Here is a 17,438-nt window from a genome sequence, read left to right as displayed (position 1 = left end):
AGAGAACTATTCCTAGTATATTAGAAAATTATATTCTAACATAGAAATTAGAATTTTGAACTACCTTAAATTGTGTATAATTTTGAATTATATTTTTAAAGACTCAAGGGCCTTTGTTTTAAAGTTTTGACAGCTCAGTACATGGATTATTAATAGCCATTGCTTTTAGAGTTTCTTGGTAGGCTTGCCTTTTGACTAGGTTTAATCATTCGACGGCCACTAAATATTGAAAGAAGCAAAAATTAAAATAAAATTTTTTGTAGTTTTGCTGTTTACCATCAGTTTCCTAAAGCAGGAATTATATTTAAGTTTCAGAACTTTGTCTAAAATTATATCTGGGGATTCTTCAAAATTTTAAAACATAAATGCTTGACTGTTGTAGTGGATAATTACAGAACTACTTATTAAAGTACCAGAGGATGCATTTTTCTTTATTTTGAAAGGGGAAAAAACCTAGATTATATATCAAATAAGTAAAAACTGCATTTCATTTCGCTCAGAATCTTATTATTTTTCATTCTATGAAAGAATTATTGTAAACATTTCTAGGATTTCCTTGATATGAGACTGCAAAAGAAACATAAAATTTTATCATAAAGTAGACTCATTCTATTTGATGTTAAATCTCAAAAGCATGTAATGATATTAAAGCATTTTAATTTGTGTCCAAGTTAATGCCATAATTTAAATATAGTACTATATTCTGTCTTTTATGTTATACTTGGTTATACTTTGCGTAAACAGAGCAAAGCCTTGTTTTGTATAAATAATGAAAGATTACCTTAAAGAAAAATCCCAGAAATTTTAAATTGTTTGACAAGAAAGCATGTAAAAAAATAAAATAATATGTTTTTTAAAGTATTCCTTTGGGGCAAAAATAAAATATGTGGGTAGTTGTGGTATTACGATTGTTTAATTAGTTATTCTTGTTTATTTTTCATCAAATTTGTTTTTCTAAAATGAAAACTATTTTTGACCTTGATATCATTTGTATACAAGCAGACATATCTAAAACGTTTTTATGTAAAATAACATAAACATACAGTTATAAAATAAAATTACGGTTATTTTGTTGGTTCCTTTAAAGATTCAAAGTTTGGGCATTTGAAGGGACTCACCAGATTCCACAGAGCATGCTCACATAAGGCTTTTATGTAAAGGCAAAGGATATTGTGCAGCAAGAAAAAACACAGGCCAGCCTTGGGGGCCCAGCCCAGCTAGGCTCAGTGCCTCAGGGTCTTTATTCATACAAAGACATGCTTTGTCTCCAGATTGATCTACCAACGTGTATGCAATGAATCTTAGTTTCAGGAAATTCAAGGCAGAAGTTCCCTCCAGGGGTTTATTTTGCCCCTCTGGTCACATAATCCAGCTGGCTATCCAACCAGCTATTCCAGGTGAAAACCATCAGTAAACAAATCCTGGTTGGGGGTTACCAAAGAGATTCAGACTTTCAACAGCACAGCATAAATCCTACTTTTCATTTCTTGGCCAGGAGCCAAGGCTAGACATATAGGCATCCCCAAGCTTTCTCCACCCAACTGTGAAGTAATGCTAGACCACACAGTTCCTGGCCAGTCAAAATCCAAAACAGGGCAAGATTATGATTATACCTTACATTTGTAAAAAGTACAATAAAGTTTATAAAGTGCTTTAGTAGAAATTAAACTTATCTGAACATTATGATAATTCTGTGAGCTGTGCTGGAAAAATCTGTATCTCTGTTTTACAGCTGCAAATCTGAGGCTCAGTGAGGTTAAGTGATTAACCTAGTTCACATGGCTTTCATGGTGGTAGAGTCAGGTCTAGAAGACAGACCTTACAGCTTCTATTCTAGAATAGCTTTCAGTATTTCATGCCAGGTGTAGACAGACAACTGTTTAGTTCTTTTCTAACTATTTTGTAGAATAATGTAGAAATAAATGAGTACATGTAAACTACTACTTATTTTCCTCCAAAATAACCATAGATTTTCATGTGTTTTAGGAGTCATGATATAATAATTTAAGTGCTTTCAGAACACTTTTTTTTTTTTAAAGATTTACAAAAACAGGTCTTAGGACCATTGCCTGAAATATTTTTTAAATTATGTGGGAGAAAGATTCTGTTTCAAATGAGAGATTCACAAATTTTTTGTATTGTAGGATTTCCACAGACAAATATGGAATTGGATAGGCAAGATCTAAGTAAAATATCAAGATACACCTGTGACTCTGTCTCCTTTCCTTTTGCCTTCTCTTTCATTCATGATATATTCACTTCTACTATGTTCTAGGTACTATGCTCTCTACTGTGATCCTTTCCTTTAATGATGTTAATTTCATATATTTTTATAAACTTAGAATTCCATGAGGCAGTATCTGTTAATAATGTTCACAGTATTATGTATTATGAGAACTGAGGTTGTAGGGTCTTTTACCTAGGACAAGTTAGGGAAGACTTTAGATGAGACTTTTGAACTAAGTCTTGAGGGTTGAGGAAGTTATAAAAAAAAAAGAGGAAGGGAACTAGTCCAATCAAACAAGTGAAAAAATAGACAAGGATGTGTTTAGGAAACAGTGTGTTAACAATCTGTTATACCTGGAGCATAAATTATAGGAGGAGGGTCGGGATTGGCAAGACACGAGGCCAAATGATGGCTAGCCTTACATGCCATGCAGAGGAGTATTGATTGTATGCCCAAAAAAGTGGGGAATCCAGAAATTGTTATTAAATGAGAATTTTTATCACTAGATAACTTTTTTGCAGGTAAGATGCATTATAGAGGATGAATTAAAGAGACCAGCAGTGAAGAGATCAGTTTGGAATCTATTGGAATAGTCCTGGGAAGCAATGTTGGGGCCAAATTTGGGCAATGGAAGTTCAAATGGATTACACAATTTAGAGGCAATTTAGAAATAGAATCATTAGGCAAATTAGATAGAAATGAGGAAACCATCTATTTCAGAGGTTTGGTTCACTTGACCACAAGAGCAACTTAGTGATCGTATGTCCAACATCAAGAAGATGAATTAGATTATCTGCTAAAATAGAAATTAGGAAACCATCTATCGTAGAGGTTTGGTCTTGGAAGATTATCCTTTCTAAACATGTATGTGCACAAAAGTCAGTACTGACTTTACCAAATTTACATTTCTTTTCTAATTGTTCAAATTATTTATGGTGTATGAAAACTGTATTAATTTACTTTCTGTTTTAGGCAAGCCAAGTTAGATCTGAGAGTTGCAGTTGCAAAAGTGGAAGAGTTAACTAAAGTGACTGAAGATTGTCGAGAACAGATGCAAAAGAAGGTACTTTCTTATTTTCTAAGACAACTGATTCCCTGTAGCTTAGTTTTTTCTGTGTGTTTGTTTTATTATTGATCTATTTGAATTAGATCAGGGTTGAATTAAACAGGGTTGCTGGAAAACAAAATAATTGTTTTCTTGCCCTCTAAATATAAAATTAGGAAGCCAAATTACAATATTAGAGATAATTGTATTTTCCAGTTTTCAACCAAAACTAACTAGACAGGAAAGTATAATTGTTGGCAGTGGGGGCAGTCAGTGAAACTCACTCTCAGTGGACCCAGCTGTTGGATTTAGCAGGCAAAGATGAAAGGAGCAAGCAGAAAAGATGTTTAAAGAAATAATGGCTGAAAACTTCCAAAATTTGGTGGAAAACATTAACAAATCTAAGAATCTCAGTGAACCCCAAGTAAGATAAACACGAAGGAAATCACTTTTAGATATATCATGACAACATTGATAGCAAGTTATAAAGAGAAGGCATGAAAGCAACAACAGAAAAATGGTATAAATGGGAACAGCTATGAGTAACAGCTGACTTCCCGCCAAGAAACTGTGGGAGCAGAAAACATTGGAATAATATAGCTGAAGTGCTGAAGGTGAAAAAAACGCTCACTAAGAATTCTATGTGCAGCGCAACTATACTTCAAAAATGAAGGAGAAATGAAGGCAAAATAAAGGCATTTTCAGATAAGCGAAAACAGAGAAGTTGTCACTAGCAGAGCTGTACTTCAGAAATGCTGAAGAAAGCTCTTTAGGCTGAAAGGAAGCAGCACCAGATGGCAACTTAGATATAGGAAGAAATTAAGAGCAATAGGAATTGTAAATATGAAATAATATATCGACATATTTCTTTTTTCTTATTAACACCTTAAAAGACTTGACTGCTTTAAAGCAGAACTTAACACTGTATTTGATGGATTTATAAAGTATGCAGATGTAAGATATGACAACCAAGACACTGAAGACTAGGATGGTATGATGTTTTCTCTGAATTAATTATTAACTCTAAATGGATTGGGGTAAATTAAAGATGCATATTGTAATTTCTAGAGCAACTCTAAAATAATTTAGACAGTTGTAGCTAAAAGCCAATAAAACCTAAATATATTTCAAAGCATTGCCATGTCAAAGAACTATCCTATGATTATAATGGGTGCAGTATAACCTAGTTAAGAGACCATATCTTGAAGGCAGACTGGCTGCATACAAACCCCTGCTTCGTCTTGTTGGACTTGCACTATGGAAATACAGTAGTGTGAAATATTGGTAGAAATCTATGTGCAGTGACTATTTTGATTATTGATTATTTAATACAGGATTGAAGGTATCTAATACAGTGAGGTTCTCTTCCCCCGTTTTTTAGTATACGTATGATTTGTCCCCCAAGCGGTCCAAGCTTCCAGTTTCCTTATTTTCTAGGAGGAGGATATGGTGTCTGCCCAAAGAAGAGAGGAAGCATCAGATAGGCGTTTACAGCAGCTGCAATCCAGTATAAAACAATTAGAAACAAGGTAAATTGTTTTGAATACATCTAGCTTTACCTATACTTTTCAAAAGATATTCCACATTAGAATTTCAGTATGTATTTTATAAGTGCTAAACAAACTGTAATCATAGGCTTAAAATCTGATTTATTGGGCATTGTTTATTTTTTTAATATTCAAAAGGTTGGTATATTTTGAATATATACTCAGAGATCATTTCTGTCTTTACCTTTTCTCCAAAGCAATCATAGTCAAGTTTAGTCAATCTCAAAATGAGAAATGTGCTTTCCATCTTGAAACAGAAAAAAAATAATAACAAAGTTGGGTAAAAAATTATATAGAAAAAACATTTCTTACTAAGCAGATACACAAGAAAGAAAATACTTGAGAAATCATTATAGATATTTTCCCTGGAGTTTTCTGAAGCAACACTTTTCAGGTATCTTTGAAGGTCTGGACATAAATATATCTGCAGCTTTGTCTTTAATTGCTATCTTAATACAAACATTCACTCTAGAATCTTTAGTTGTTTTGCTCTTATTTCCTCTTATTAGCTGTTCCCTTAAGAACTTGAAAATTGTCATTTGTAATCTTTTAACAATACCATGACAATAGCCTGTAAATTCACATTATAGTTTAGAGCTCAAAAATCTCCTGTGTATGATTGAAATCTTTTATAATCAGAAATAGTCTACTGAGAACATCAAAAATTGAGATCTTAGTTCTAGTCACTGATCAATGGCTAATTTATGTTTGTTCAGCAAAAAATTAGTGTCTTTTACCTTTTGTTTCCTGTTCTCCAAAATGTTAATAAAAGTAATTTCTTTGCTCACAGGAGGTTGAGAACTAATTGATTTTAATTGCTAACTTGATATTCTGATGAAAGAGGTAATTTTTAAGGACTAGAGTTTCGGGTTTTCATTTTTCTAACCTGTTTTCCTGGACTTCTTTGTATTAACCTTAGAGAAAAAGTCTGTCATTATAGATATTCATTTCTGTTATTTTAGTAACGTTCTGTACTATGAAAATAAATGCTAGAGATTGAAAACAGTGAAATCTAAATGAGTGCATTTCACTTCCTTTTCACTCTGATAGCATTAAATCTGATGAATCAAGTTGTTCATTCAGCGATGCTCTAAGTTGTCTTTTCAGTGTTGAAGGTTTTGGAATTTTTGTTAGTTTTATTTTGTTTTGCTGTTAGTATAAAGCTATAATATAACCTAACTGAACAGCTCCGTAAGAAGGGATCACTGCATGTGTAAGAAAATACGAAGCTATTTTTTAAAGTCAAGTATTCAGCTAGCCTCCTGCAAAGAAATTTTTACATTGGCTGTCTTTCAGCACTATTTAATTAATGTTAAGTTCCTATTATGATTTTTTAAAAGGTCATTTAAAAAAAATTTTATATGTTTTTTTTTTATTTCAGAGAGAGGAAGGGAGAGGGAGAGAGAGCTAGAAACATCAATGATGAGAGTCATTAATTGGCTGCCTCCTGCATGCCCCCTACTGAGGATCCAGCCCACAACCCAGGCATGTGCCCTGACTGGGAATCGAACAGTGACCTCCTGGTTCATGGGTCAACACTCAGCCACTGAGCCACACCCAACTGGGCAAAGGTCATATATTTTAAAGTTTAAAAAAATGTTTTGTATTTTTATATAAGAGAAAGTGTACTTTATATGTGCCGTTAGCAATGTCCAGCTAATATATTCTATTTATTGGAACTGTCACATTGAAAAGCTCTATATTTAATGGTCATCTTTGGTCCATGAAATCAAAGACATTTTGGGCTCAATAAATACTTATTATTATAGTTATTAAAATTATTATTTATATTTGAAATTATTTGTAATCTTTTCAAATGCCACAAACATCTAGGAAGCATTAAGTCACTTCTTTCCATCTTCCAAAGAAAGGTCTCTTTACCCTGCTCTTTAGATGATTTATGGATCCTGGGAAGTATCTCCAGGGAATGGATGACAGTTCTCTCTGGGAAAGACATTCTCTGGTTTGTATATACTCTGCTAAATAAGGCAGGAGTTAAATGAGTAGCATGGCTTCACACTAGCTCTTCATAAGCCCTGCTTGAGTCCCCCTGTTCTGCCTGCTAGATGGCTATAGTAAAGGGAAGGGTGAACTGATGGTAGGACAGCAACAGGTGTCCTGAGCCTCTGTGGGAGAGGCAGGTGCTTCCTCTGCTGTTTCAGCCAAGTAAGGCTAAATGAATAATGTTATGCATGGAAATCATTACATTAAAGTATGAGAGGACTGAGTTCCTATAAAAGGCAGAGACTTAAAGGTTCTGATTAAAAAGCAAAGTCCAGTAATAGGTTATTTTAGAAAACACCTAAAACAAAGAATTAATGAACTAGAACAAAGAACTCAAGAGAGGAAAGAAGAGGATTTGTTTTGAATTTAAAATAAGGGTTTTAGTGGATAATATTAGCAACTTGAAAACAAAAAGAAAGTGGGAGTAATAGTATTACTATCACACGAGGTAGAATGTAAAGGTTAAAGCATTAAACAAAGAGGGACCTTAAGTAGTGAAAATTAGTACCATTTTGAAAAAGATAACATTAATAAACCTATATACAGCAAATAATAGGACAGTTCAATATGTGATGCAAATGCTAATGAGTGCAAAGGTGATTTGATGAAAATACAGTTGTGGTTCATTACTTTTGGCCATCTGCACCTCCCTGCCACGTCTGGGGAATTCCCTAGGTTTAGCTCTTCATGGGAGACCAACTAGTTCTGTGGGGAAGTATGGAGCACGTCCCTTGCTACAAAGCTTCATATCTGTGGGGAAGTTTGGGGTATGTCCCTTGCTACAAAGCTTTCAACTCTCCCAGTGAGTTTGTGAACCTACCAGTATCCTTTTAATAAACCCCTTTTCCACTTAGATTGGCTTCTGCTGCTGGCAGCTAAGCACTCTAAAAAGTGATACACCTTAACTCCCTTCCTTTAGGATTAAGCAGAAGTACTAAACAACAACAACATGTTTAAAAGGAGAGGAATGAAATAAAAGGCAGGCTAACTTCTGTTCCTTCCAAAGCTGGGAGAGAGAGGGGTGTGCTGGAGCAGGCAAGCTTCCTCCTGGCACTGTGTGTTTGGGGGTGAGGATGGGCATGGGGACAGGATAGGGCTTCTCCTACCACCACTTAGGGGGGGAAAATGCCTGAAAATAACAAAGGAAAGGATGAGATATAAGGGAAGAGTTATTATCAGAACATGTTACTAAAGATGTGGAGGTAAAAAAAATGAAAGACATAGCAATCTTCTGAGGAAATCTAGGAGCTTATGTTAACAATCTATAGATAAGGGAGCTCATCTTTATAAAAATTGAAATCCGAGAAGTTGGAAAAAATAGTCAAATTGAGCTGTATTAAAGTGAAATTTTGCCATGTGATGAAGATTCCCTACGTAGAGTCAACTGCCAACAACAACAAAAAAGTAGATGTAGGAAAAATATTTGCAGCATGCAGGACAGGTCAGAGGTTAATATCTTAATAGTCAAATAGTTCTTATAAAGGAACAGGCAAAGTAAATAATCCATCTGAAAAAATGGGCAGAGAATATGAAGAAAAAATTTAAAGATCACAATTCACATGGCTAACTAACTTTTTAAAATATACTTAAACCCCCCAGTAATCAGGGAAATACAAGTTAAGTTACATCCATCAGAGTAGGAAAGGAAAGAAGAGCTTTGGGATGTACTGCCGGAGGATTTCTACAAGACATTATTCAATGAGAAGAGCAAGTGCAGAAAAGGGTTTATACTATGATCTTAATTTTTATAACAACAGAAAAATTATGTTTAAAAACCTATGGATCGGTGTGTATATAATGTGTATGTATATATATGTATATGATTTTATGAACTTGGGAAAATATTCAAAGATACACATTAGTAAGTTAACATGGGTAATCCCAGTAGAGAATGGGAACTGGCAGCCAAGCAAAAAGGAAAGGAGGAAAAAAAGACTATAGAAATAGAAATAACAACTCATTATTTAAAGATTTGCTTTATAACATTTTCATGTAACTGAGTAATACACCACGATAATATAGAAAGTGTAACATAATTAGAGTCTGAATATCTAGGTGCAGCCTCAGCCCCACTGCTCTTTAGTCATACGACCTTAATCAGATGCTTAATCTCTATTAAAATGGTGTTTGTTTTTCTTTAAAATGGAAGTAACGAAATCTATGTTGCAGAACTTTTGTGTGAATCAAATGAGAAAATACATGTGAAAGTAACTAGAATAATGCTCGTCCTGTAACAGGTGCTCAGTAAATATGCTATCTTCTTCCTTCCCTTAAAAAATATTTCACTTTTGAAACATGACTGTTAATATTTAGATTATCTGTGACACTCCAAGAAGCCACCCAATTAAGAGCAGATAAAACACATTTGGAAAAACAGACCAGAGAGTTACAAGCAAAGTACAATGAATTAGAAAATGAGAAATATGAAGCTATTGTAAGAGCCAGAAATAGCATGCAACTCTTAGAAGAAGCTAACCTGCAAAAAAACCAGGTAAGAAAACTAGTTAACATGTTTATAAAAAAAAATAAAATGCTGAATATTCCCCCATATGACCTAACAGTAAGGGAATCTATAACTACAGGATAAACACATGAAAATGAAATTGCTGTGCTTTCCATTAATAAACATGTTGCACTTTGACGGTAAGACTTAATATAATAAAATATGATAAAATGTCAGCCTCCCCCAAAACTTTTGTATACATATCAGACTTTTCTTCTGTCTACAATCCTCATGTAACCAGTCTTCATCCCTGTAGCCTTAGCGTTGTAGTCTCATACTCTTTAAAAAGCCTGTTACAGCACTTTACTGAGGTATAGCCTGTATTTTATGCAGTTGAGTCAGATAAATCTTATCTACCTTTATCACCTACACAGTTACTGTAATAGAGCAGAAGCTTAATTGGCAGAAATTAAATTTAGCTACAAAGATTTATTAACTGGAGCCTTTATGTCACTTTTTTTTTAACCTTCTAACAGTTTATTCCTGTGTTATCACATATCATGTTTGTCTTTTACCACTTCCATATGAATGGTATATAGCTTATAGAAATCATAAGTACATGGATTTGTTTTTAATGTTGCTGCCTTGCTTATGTAGAGATCATTAATTCATTTAACTGACATTTATTGAATACCCAGTATATGTATAATACCCTGCTGGGAAATATGGGAAGTACAAAGAAAATGCTTTGTTTTATTTGTTTCCTTTCTTACGTAGTAGAGGGTTTTCCAAGAGCGCTATTAAAAACAAAACAGCCCAGCCGGGCATGGCTCAGCGGTTGAGCATCAACCTAGGATCCAGGAGATCGGGGTTCAATTCCTGGTCAGGGCACATGCCCGGTTGCGGGCTGCAGCCAATCAATGACTCTCTCATCATTGATGTTTCTATCCTCCTCTCTCCCTCTCCCTTCCTCTCTCTGAAATCAATATATATTTTAAAAAAAAACAAACGAAAAACTTTAAAAAAAACAACAAAACTATACATTGTATATTAAAAAATAATTATCCAAATTTAAACTGTGATAATGCTAATCTTCCCATCTGAATGCTGTCTCTTGGAGTGCTTGAAAGGCACAAAATAGACTTAAAATGCTTGGGAAGTTCTCTTAACACCAAGTTAGCTAAAAAAAAAAAAAATTAAGAGCAGGACAATTGTTTCTCTTTGCCCTGGGAAGCCTAGTCGTGTGAGCATTCTGGACATCAGGTTGTGAAAGATGAACATTTTGTGTAGAACAGATGGACAGAGAAGGTAGCAGGGACACTCATCACCTAACCCTCAAATCCTCTTGCCCAAGTCTTCAGTCAGCAGACCCTCACAGAGGTTGTTTATAGCTGTAATATTAAGCTGCCTTTTGACTAATTGCTTATCGCTAAAGGGTTCCCACCTTCAGTTGCTTGTTCCAAGGATTCTTCCAACCAGTCACGCAGACACGAAGCACAGCCTAGCGTAGTTGTTTCGATGCCTCCCCCTTTCCTCAGTGTTTCCTTCTCCCCACCAGGTTGTCACAGCAAAACAGCTATCGCTCTTACTAACTTACCTATTTAAGCAGGAGGAAATTTATTAAACAATCTTTTTTAGAAAAAGATGGAAATGTATGTGGTATCTTTGAAAGATAGTAGGATCTGAAGACAGGGCCACTTATGTGATGTTGAGAGAGGGAGGAGGGAGATTGATTGATTGATTCAGTCAGGCAGTCAGTCAGTCAGGCCTAAAATTGGAGGTTTTCTGGCTCAGAAAGATATTTGGGCTAGAGAGGTAAGTCTGGGAATTGTCAGCCTCTCAGTGGTATTTAAAACCATGAGATTGGATTAGACCACTAAGGGTGGATGTAGATGGAGCAGAGGACCAAGGCCCGAGTCTCGGGTAATCTATATGGAAGAGGCTGAGGGGGAGAGAAAGGAGCAGCAACACAGGCTGAGAAGGAATGACGAGTGGGTTGCGGGGAGGAGCCAAAACCGGGCGCACGAGAAGCCAAGTGAGAAAGTCAAGCAAGGGGAAAAGTAACCCATTATCTCAAGTGTTGCCGACAGATTAAATAAGGTGATTACTCAGATTCGACTCCTGAGTGACCAGTATGGAGGTTGTGGGTGGTAAAAGCCTGAATGGAGTGCCCGTGAGGGAGAAGGTATTGGGGACAAGGAGTTTGCTCCACAGGGAAGCAAGGAGATGAGTGTGACGACAGAACTGGGATTATAAGGCTAGTTTTTAGGCGGGAGATGAAGATTGGATGGATAGAAACACATCAAGGAGGCAGAGCAGGTGGTGTCTACAGTGATTGAGGTGTGAGGTGACAAGGGCTTATTTGGAATAATACCAAGTAGTGAAAAGAGAAGGCAATCCAAGAGATTGTCCCAGGACTGTGACACCCAGACTTGAAGACTTATTTTGTATAGGGACCGAAGGAGAAGAAAAATTCAAACGTGATTCCAAGACCTGCAGCTGTAGAGGTTAGAGAGTGACAGCACTGGCTGAAATAGCTGCCAGTGGAAAAGAATAAATGTTTAGTTAGGACAAGACCAGGTGAGGGGTTAGAGAAAATAAGTCCTATTCCTAACTTAGGTAAGCACCCCAAGTGGAGATGTCCCAGAAGTTTAGAATAAGATGTTTGCTTTCGAGAAGGTTGATAGTGGATAAGTTGTTACTAATTTATTATGTTATCTTTGTTAATGATGTGATCTATAATAATATCAAATGTTTATTTTCTGCAGGCTGTGCTTGAGGAGAAGCAAAAAGAAGAGGAAATAGAGAAAATGAGAAAAACACTTTCTCAGTTTATGCAAGATGCTGCCACAAGAACCAAGAAAGAAGTAAGGGCTTTTTAATTATATTTAAAATTCGAACGTTTATAGCTTAAGACTACACACTACCTGAGTTTTGCCTGATGGACCTAGTTACTTAACTGTCAGCTAATTGCATCAGTTGTGCCAAATTTCAAATAAAAAACATCTCAGCACCTATGCTCTGAGCTGCAGTGGGGCAGGGGTGGAGGGTAGGGAAATGGCAGAGTGACTGATGTGTGCATACCTCCTACCTCGCCATATCAGGAAGCTGCAATGTCAGGGTGTGCACTGGTGATGCTAAGCTTGGCCACATGGCTAAGTTGGTAAGACCAGATTTCTCCATTGTTTCTTAATAAATAATCGGGAGATTCTCGAAGACCATGCAGGTATCCTTTTCCACCAAAATCTTTCATCCAGTGGTTTTAGCATTCATTAATAACTCTTGCCTGAAATAAATATTATATGGAGTGATTAAAATGATAATATTCTAATTCTATTATTCTTTCTATACATTTATGAGCCCCCATTTTTTAGTAAAGAAGTGCCCTGCCCCCCTTTTAACATCACTGTGGATTCATACGTTTTTAATTTTTTATGTTATATTACCATCAGTCTTTTTTATTATCAAATTGTCTCTCTAGCTTTCTTGCATAAGTGATGTTCCTCTCTCATCTTGTACTTTCCCTGCCTCAGACCTGGAATCTGCCAATTTTTCAAGAAGCTTGGTTGCAATTTTTTAACTTGACATTTTTGTCTGAGACAAGATTTAGAAAAAGCAGAAATGTGTAGTTTAATTTTTACTGTAATATTTACATTAAAATGCTTGCCTACATATTTATAAATACTATCTATGAAATGATTAACATACATTATTGAAAACGAACACCTTTTTCTTTTAAAATGAGCTCCTATCCACCTGAAGCTAATAAAATATTGTATGTCAAATATACTTTAATAAAAAATAAATTTAATAAAGTTAGGATAGGATATAATAAATAATAAGATAGTTGGAGACACTATATATTCCTCCACGGGATAAAATAAAGGTGTTAACTATTTTCATATATATTTGCAAGCAGTATTATTTCTTGCTGAGGTAGACTGAAGTAAACTAGTTTTGTAAAACCTCGTCTATTTTTTTTAAAATAGACTCTAACATGTTTGCTTTTCCCAAAAACAGTTAAGTGGTAGAGTTTTTATTCCTGCAGAGTCACTGTATAATGATTCTTGCTGCAGAAGTATTTCTTAGAAGTCTATTACTTTGTTGCTGTCTGACTGAAATTAGGTGGTTCTCCAAGATAAAATTTCTAATTTGAGGCAGAAGCCAAACTAAAGCCTGGGTTTTTTTGTTCCTAATCTTGTATGTCCTTTCTGCAGAAATCCTTGTTCTACTCTTAGGATTGAAAATACTGTAACATTGCTGTAGTTTAAAATATTCTGATGACATAGCTTTAAAAAGTAGATATTAGTAAATTTTGTTGATTTTAATGATGCAACTATTTTTATCAAAGTACCCATGATAGGAGAAATCCTCTAGTTGATTTTCTAATTCTAAAATAAATTCACATTAATTTTATGGTTGATGGAGGTTGTCTTCTGCATGAATCCTTTAATAATCTCTGTAAGTTTTCAAAAGTGTTGTGATCGCTATGTTCAGTCCAGACCGTTCTACAAATATGCGTATTCAGCTGCCTCCTTGAATCTAGTTGTCTCCCTATCTAAATATCTTACTAGGCATCTCTGTTTAACCTGTTATGTCTATCAAGACAGACATTAATGAAGTTTGCAAAAAATGTAAAATAATCCCACTCTTCTCAAAATATTTTAATTTTAGAAAGTGTACTTACTTTTTATAAAAATATATTATTTGTGTTAACCTGCAATAACTTTAGTTATTGTTGTTTATAAAGGGATTAAGTAAATATTTTGAAGTTTTCTCAGTTTTCATCTCTAATATGGTAAGTTTTGATGAAAATAACCCATCATAAACAAAAGATCTTTGCTTTTATTATATAAAAGAATCCTGGGCCTACAAGATTGGCAACCACTGTCTTTTATCTTACTCTCTCTCCTCCCACCTCCAGGTTAAATTCTTGGCTCTTTAATATATCATGTGCTTATTTATCTTTTACGCCCTAAAAGTTACTTTCTTTTTTATAAAAATTATTATCCTAAATGTGTATATTGAATATTATTAATTTTTATTGTAGACCTAGATAATTTACAAATATCTTAATTTACAGGTTGCAAACACAAGAAAACAATATAATGTACAGATTTCTCGACTAACAGAAGAACTTTCAGCCCTTCAGATGGTATGTTAAGATCATACTGCTATTTTCTCCTGAAATTGCTTATTTTAAAGGGAAAAGTACATATTGCATATTAGTTCATTCAAAAGGTACTTATTAAGACAAGAACTATGCTAGATGCCAGGGACAGAGTGAAAATCAAGATAAACATGTTATCTGCAATCTTGGACTTATGGTCCAGCAGGAAAAATGGATGGCATTTATCACAGTTCACTCTGATTACCTGTCTTTGACAAAGAATGCACCTGGCACTGTGAAGCAGCCGAGACAGCTGCTGCCATATGCTGGGTTCACATGGGAGACCCAGGAGAAAGGAAAAGTATATGCAGGCTCTATAGTGTGCTTAATGGGAACTTAGTCGTCATGTACAGGTCCTGAGACCAACAGAACAACCAACAGTGTTACTTTTTGTCTGTTTAATGTCATTTGTTTTAAGGATATAGGAACATTAGGTAAAATTAATGGGGTGCAGTGTGGCCAGTTAGTCATATCTAATTCTTTGTGTTTTTTTTTAGTTTTATTTCTCCTTCTATCCCCTTGCTATTTTGCTTGTCCCCTTACATGGAGTGACTTAGCTCTCAAAGGATTAATAGCTTTGGGAAAGAAGGTCCTACCTTAGTCAAGGATTATTTAATGGATTGTAAACTCTGGAGGGACAAGAACATTCGTCCTCTTTTCCCAAACGCACATGTGCTAGATAAGGCCTGCTGGGATTTTTAAAGTAACTGTTAGCTGTGTAACAACCAGAGCTCTATCAACTCACTTTAGAGTAAAAAAATTATAATTTCAGATTATTTTAATACATGTTTTTAGGGTTTATAGAAAAACAATTCTAATTCATAGCTAAGTGAATTCTTCTAAAAATATTAAATATTATCTGATGTCATGTTGATTCCTTGGGGAAAGCTGTACTGACTAATTGAAAGTGTTTACTGTCTCATTTATTTATTTTTTTCTCCCTGCTGTCCCTCAACCTCTATCACCCACCTTGTGTGTTTACTTAGAACTTGGCATTCTGCACTGGAGGTGATTTCTGAAATTCCGGGGGTAGCAGCTCTTTGAAGATTGAGCTTGTTTGTTGGTTTGCTTTTGTTTTTGTTTTTTTAATCAGTGGCCCTGCTGTACTGATGGGGTGAATGTGGCATTCCTATTGTGAACAAATCATTTCACTTCTCCATTTCTCCCCGTTTTTCTTAAGGATTTACAGATACTGTATTTATTTACAATTTGACTTGAATTTATAGGAGTGTGCCGAAAAACAGGGCCAAATTGAACGAGTCATTAAGGAGAAAAAAGCAGTGGAAGACGAACTAGACAAGGTAAAAAGAAAAAGGAAAAAGTAACTGCCTAAAACCCAACTGCAAATACGCAACATTACTGTCTGCTTCCATCACACTATCTACTAGCAACCCCTATGTTATAAGTATTCTTCTGGTGAGTGTTTTTATTTGCTTGGGATATATTCAGAATCTGCATTTAAATATTGGTATTGCCAGCATACGTTTCTTTACAGGAGTGACCACATGATTTGAACCTTTTACGTAAAGGTATAAATTTCATGAAGTAGCTGTAGTTCTTGCTTAAACCTCATCGCAGTGGTAAATTTTATTTTGTCTGTCTTCTCTTTTTAAATTTTATGCCAACTTGAAAATTACAACACTGCTATGGTTTTTACCTTTAAAAGTACAGAGTTTTATTTCATAGTTAAGAAAAATATTTATCCCAATGATATTTGAGAAAAAAATATTGTAAGAAGTCTACAGTTAACATTTTTTTCTTACTTGCCCTTTTTTATTAGCTGTAAATATCCCGCTCTTTTCAAGAGCCTTGGGGAAAAGGGAGAGACTAAATTTGATTCAGCACATACTTGCCCAGTGTTAAAAAATAATAGTCAGTGGTAGTCAAAGTTTGATTTTCCTCAAAGAGCTAGGTAGCATAAACGCACGTGATGTATCTGTGTCATTGACACAAAAAGATCATAACAACACCGAATCATAAAAGAGTAACTTAAAAAGCAAAACATCTTATATAAGCCCATTTCTGGGCAGGGGAAAAAGTGTACATGTCATGTTGAAGGTAGGACCGTCATGGTCACCATTCTCCTTCAAGGCTGATGCCATCTCAGCCTTCATTATATATGTACCATTTAGATTGCCTCCTGCTATACATCAGGGCTTGGGATGAATTTTTAATGTCACATAGCATAGGCTAAGGAATAGGCTATATTGGGGAAATGTAAAAGTTACAAGGCTAAACGCAACAGGTTCTCCCACTGTCCCATGAACAGGTGCTGAAGTCAACTGCTAGACTGCAGTATACATCTGCATTTAGGTAGCAGGACATTGTGCTAATATTCTGTCTTTCTCATAGAGCAGGAGGAGGAGACACAGGTTACTTGTTCAGGCAATCTGGATTTGAAGGGTAGCTGGGTGTAGGCTTTGTCTGAAAACGTGAGCTGCCTAGACCCTGCAGTTCTAGGTTGTTATAGCCTCTGTGTCATGGGAGAAGGCCAGACAGCCACTCCTGCTGGGCAAGGGGGACCCCTATTCCAGCTAGATCGTTATCTAGTTAACACAGAGGGGGATTTAGAGTCACTTTCAGATAGTTCTGTTCACTGCAGACAGCATGTACCTGTGTTTTTAATATTCTAATACAGAATTGACTTGTGGGATCTTCACCAGAGAATCAAAGCATCATCTCTTAAGTGGTGACATCTAGAGCACTTTTTTTTTACTTCAGCTATTTTACATTTCTTTTTAAAATATTAAAAGTATTGGAATAATTTATAATGAGCATGAATAATTTGAAAAATAAGCAGTTATTATTTTGTCAGTTTTTAGCATTGTATTTTGTAAATGTGAAACACCCAAATTAATTATTGATGTGTTTTAATGCGTTACAGTGGGAACAGATGAACACAGGATCATGGGTTTTGATTTCTCATCACTGATTTCAGTTTCTAAACCTATCATTTCTTAGACCATTTTCTTCTGTAAGGTAATATACATATAAGCCTCTTC

General features: G+C 35.1%; 1 protein-coding gene across 2 annotated transcripts in view; it reads left to right on the top strand.

Annotated features, from left to right (window-relative positions):
- Positions 1 to 17,438, top strand: part of SCLT1 (sodium channel and clathrin linker 1) — an 88,422-nt gene that overhangs the window by 38,823 nt on the left and 32,161 nt on the right. For both annotated transcript variants that reach the window (XM_016203342.2, XM_016203341.2), the window contains 6 exons: positions 3,200 to 3,290; positions 4,710 to 4,801; positions 9,137 to 9,314; positions 12,035 to 12,133; positions 14,350 to 14,421; positions 15,663 to 15,737. In XM_016203342.2, the coding sequence (XP_016058828.1) occupies positions 3,200 to 3,290; positions 4,710 to 4,801; positions 9,137 to 9,314; positions 12,035 to 12,133; positions 14,350 to 14,421; positions 15,663 to 15,737 (607 nt within the window). The remainder of the gene's footprint in view (positions 1 to 3,199; positions 3,291 to 4,709; positions 4,802 to 9,136; positions 9,315 to 12,034; positions 12,134 to 14,349; positions 14,422 to 15,662; positions 15,738 to 17,438) is intronic.

This window comes from Miniopterus natalensis, chromosome 4 (assembly GCF_054644295.1).
Source record: "Miniopterus natalensis isolate mMinNat1 chromosome 4, mMinNat1.hap1, whole genome shotgun sequence".
In the NCBI taxonomy this organism is placed as follows: domain Eukaryota; kingdom Metazoa; phylum Chordata; class Mammalia; order Chiroptera; family Miniopteridae; genus Miniopterus; species Miniopterus natalensis.
Note: the sequence above shows the minus strand (reverse complement) of the source record. Positions and strands in the feature narration are given on the sequence as shown.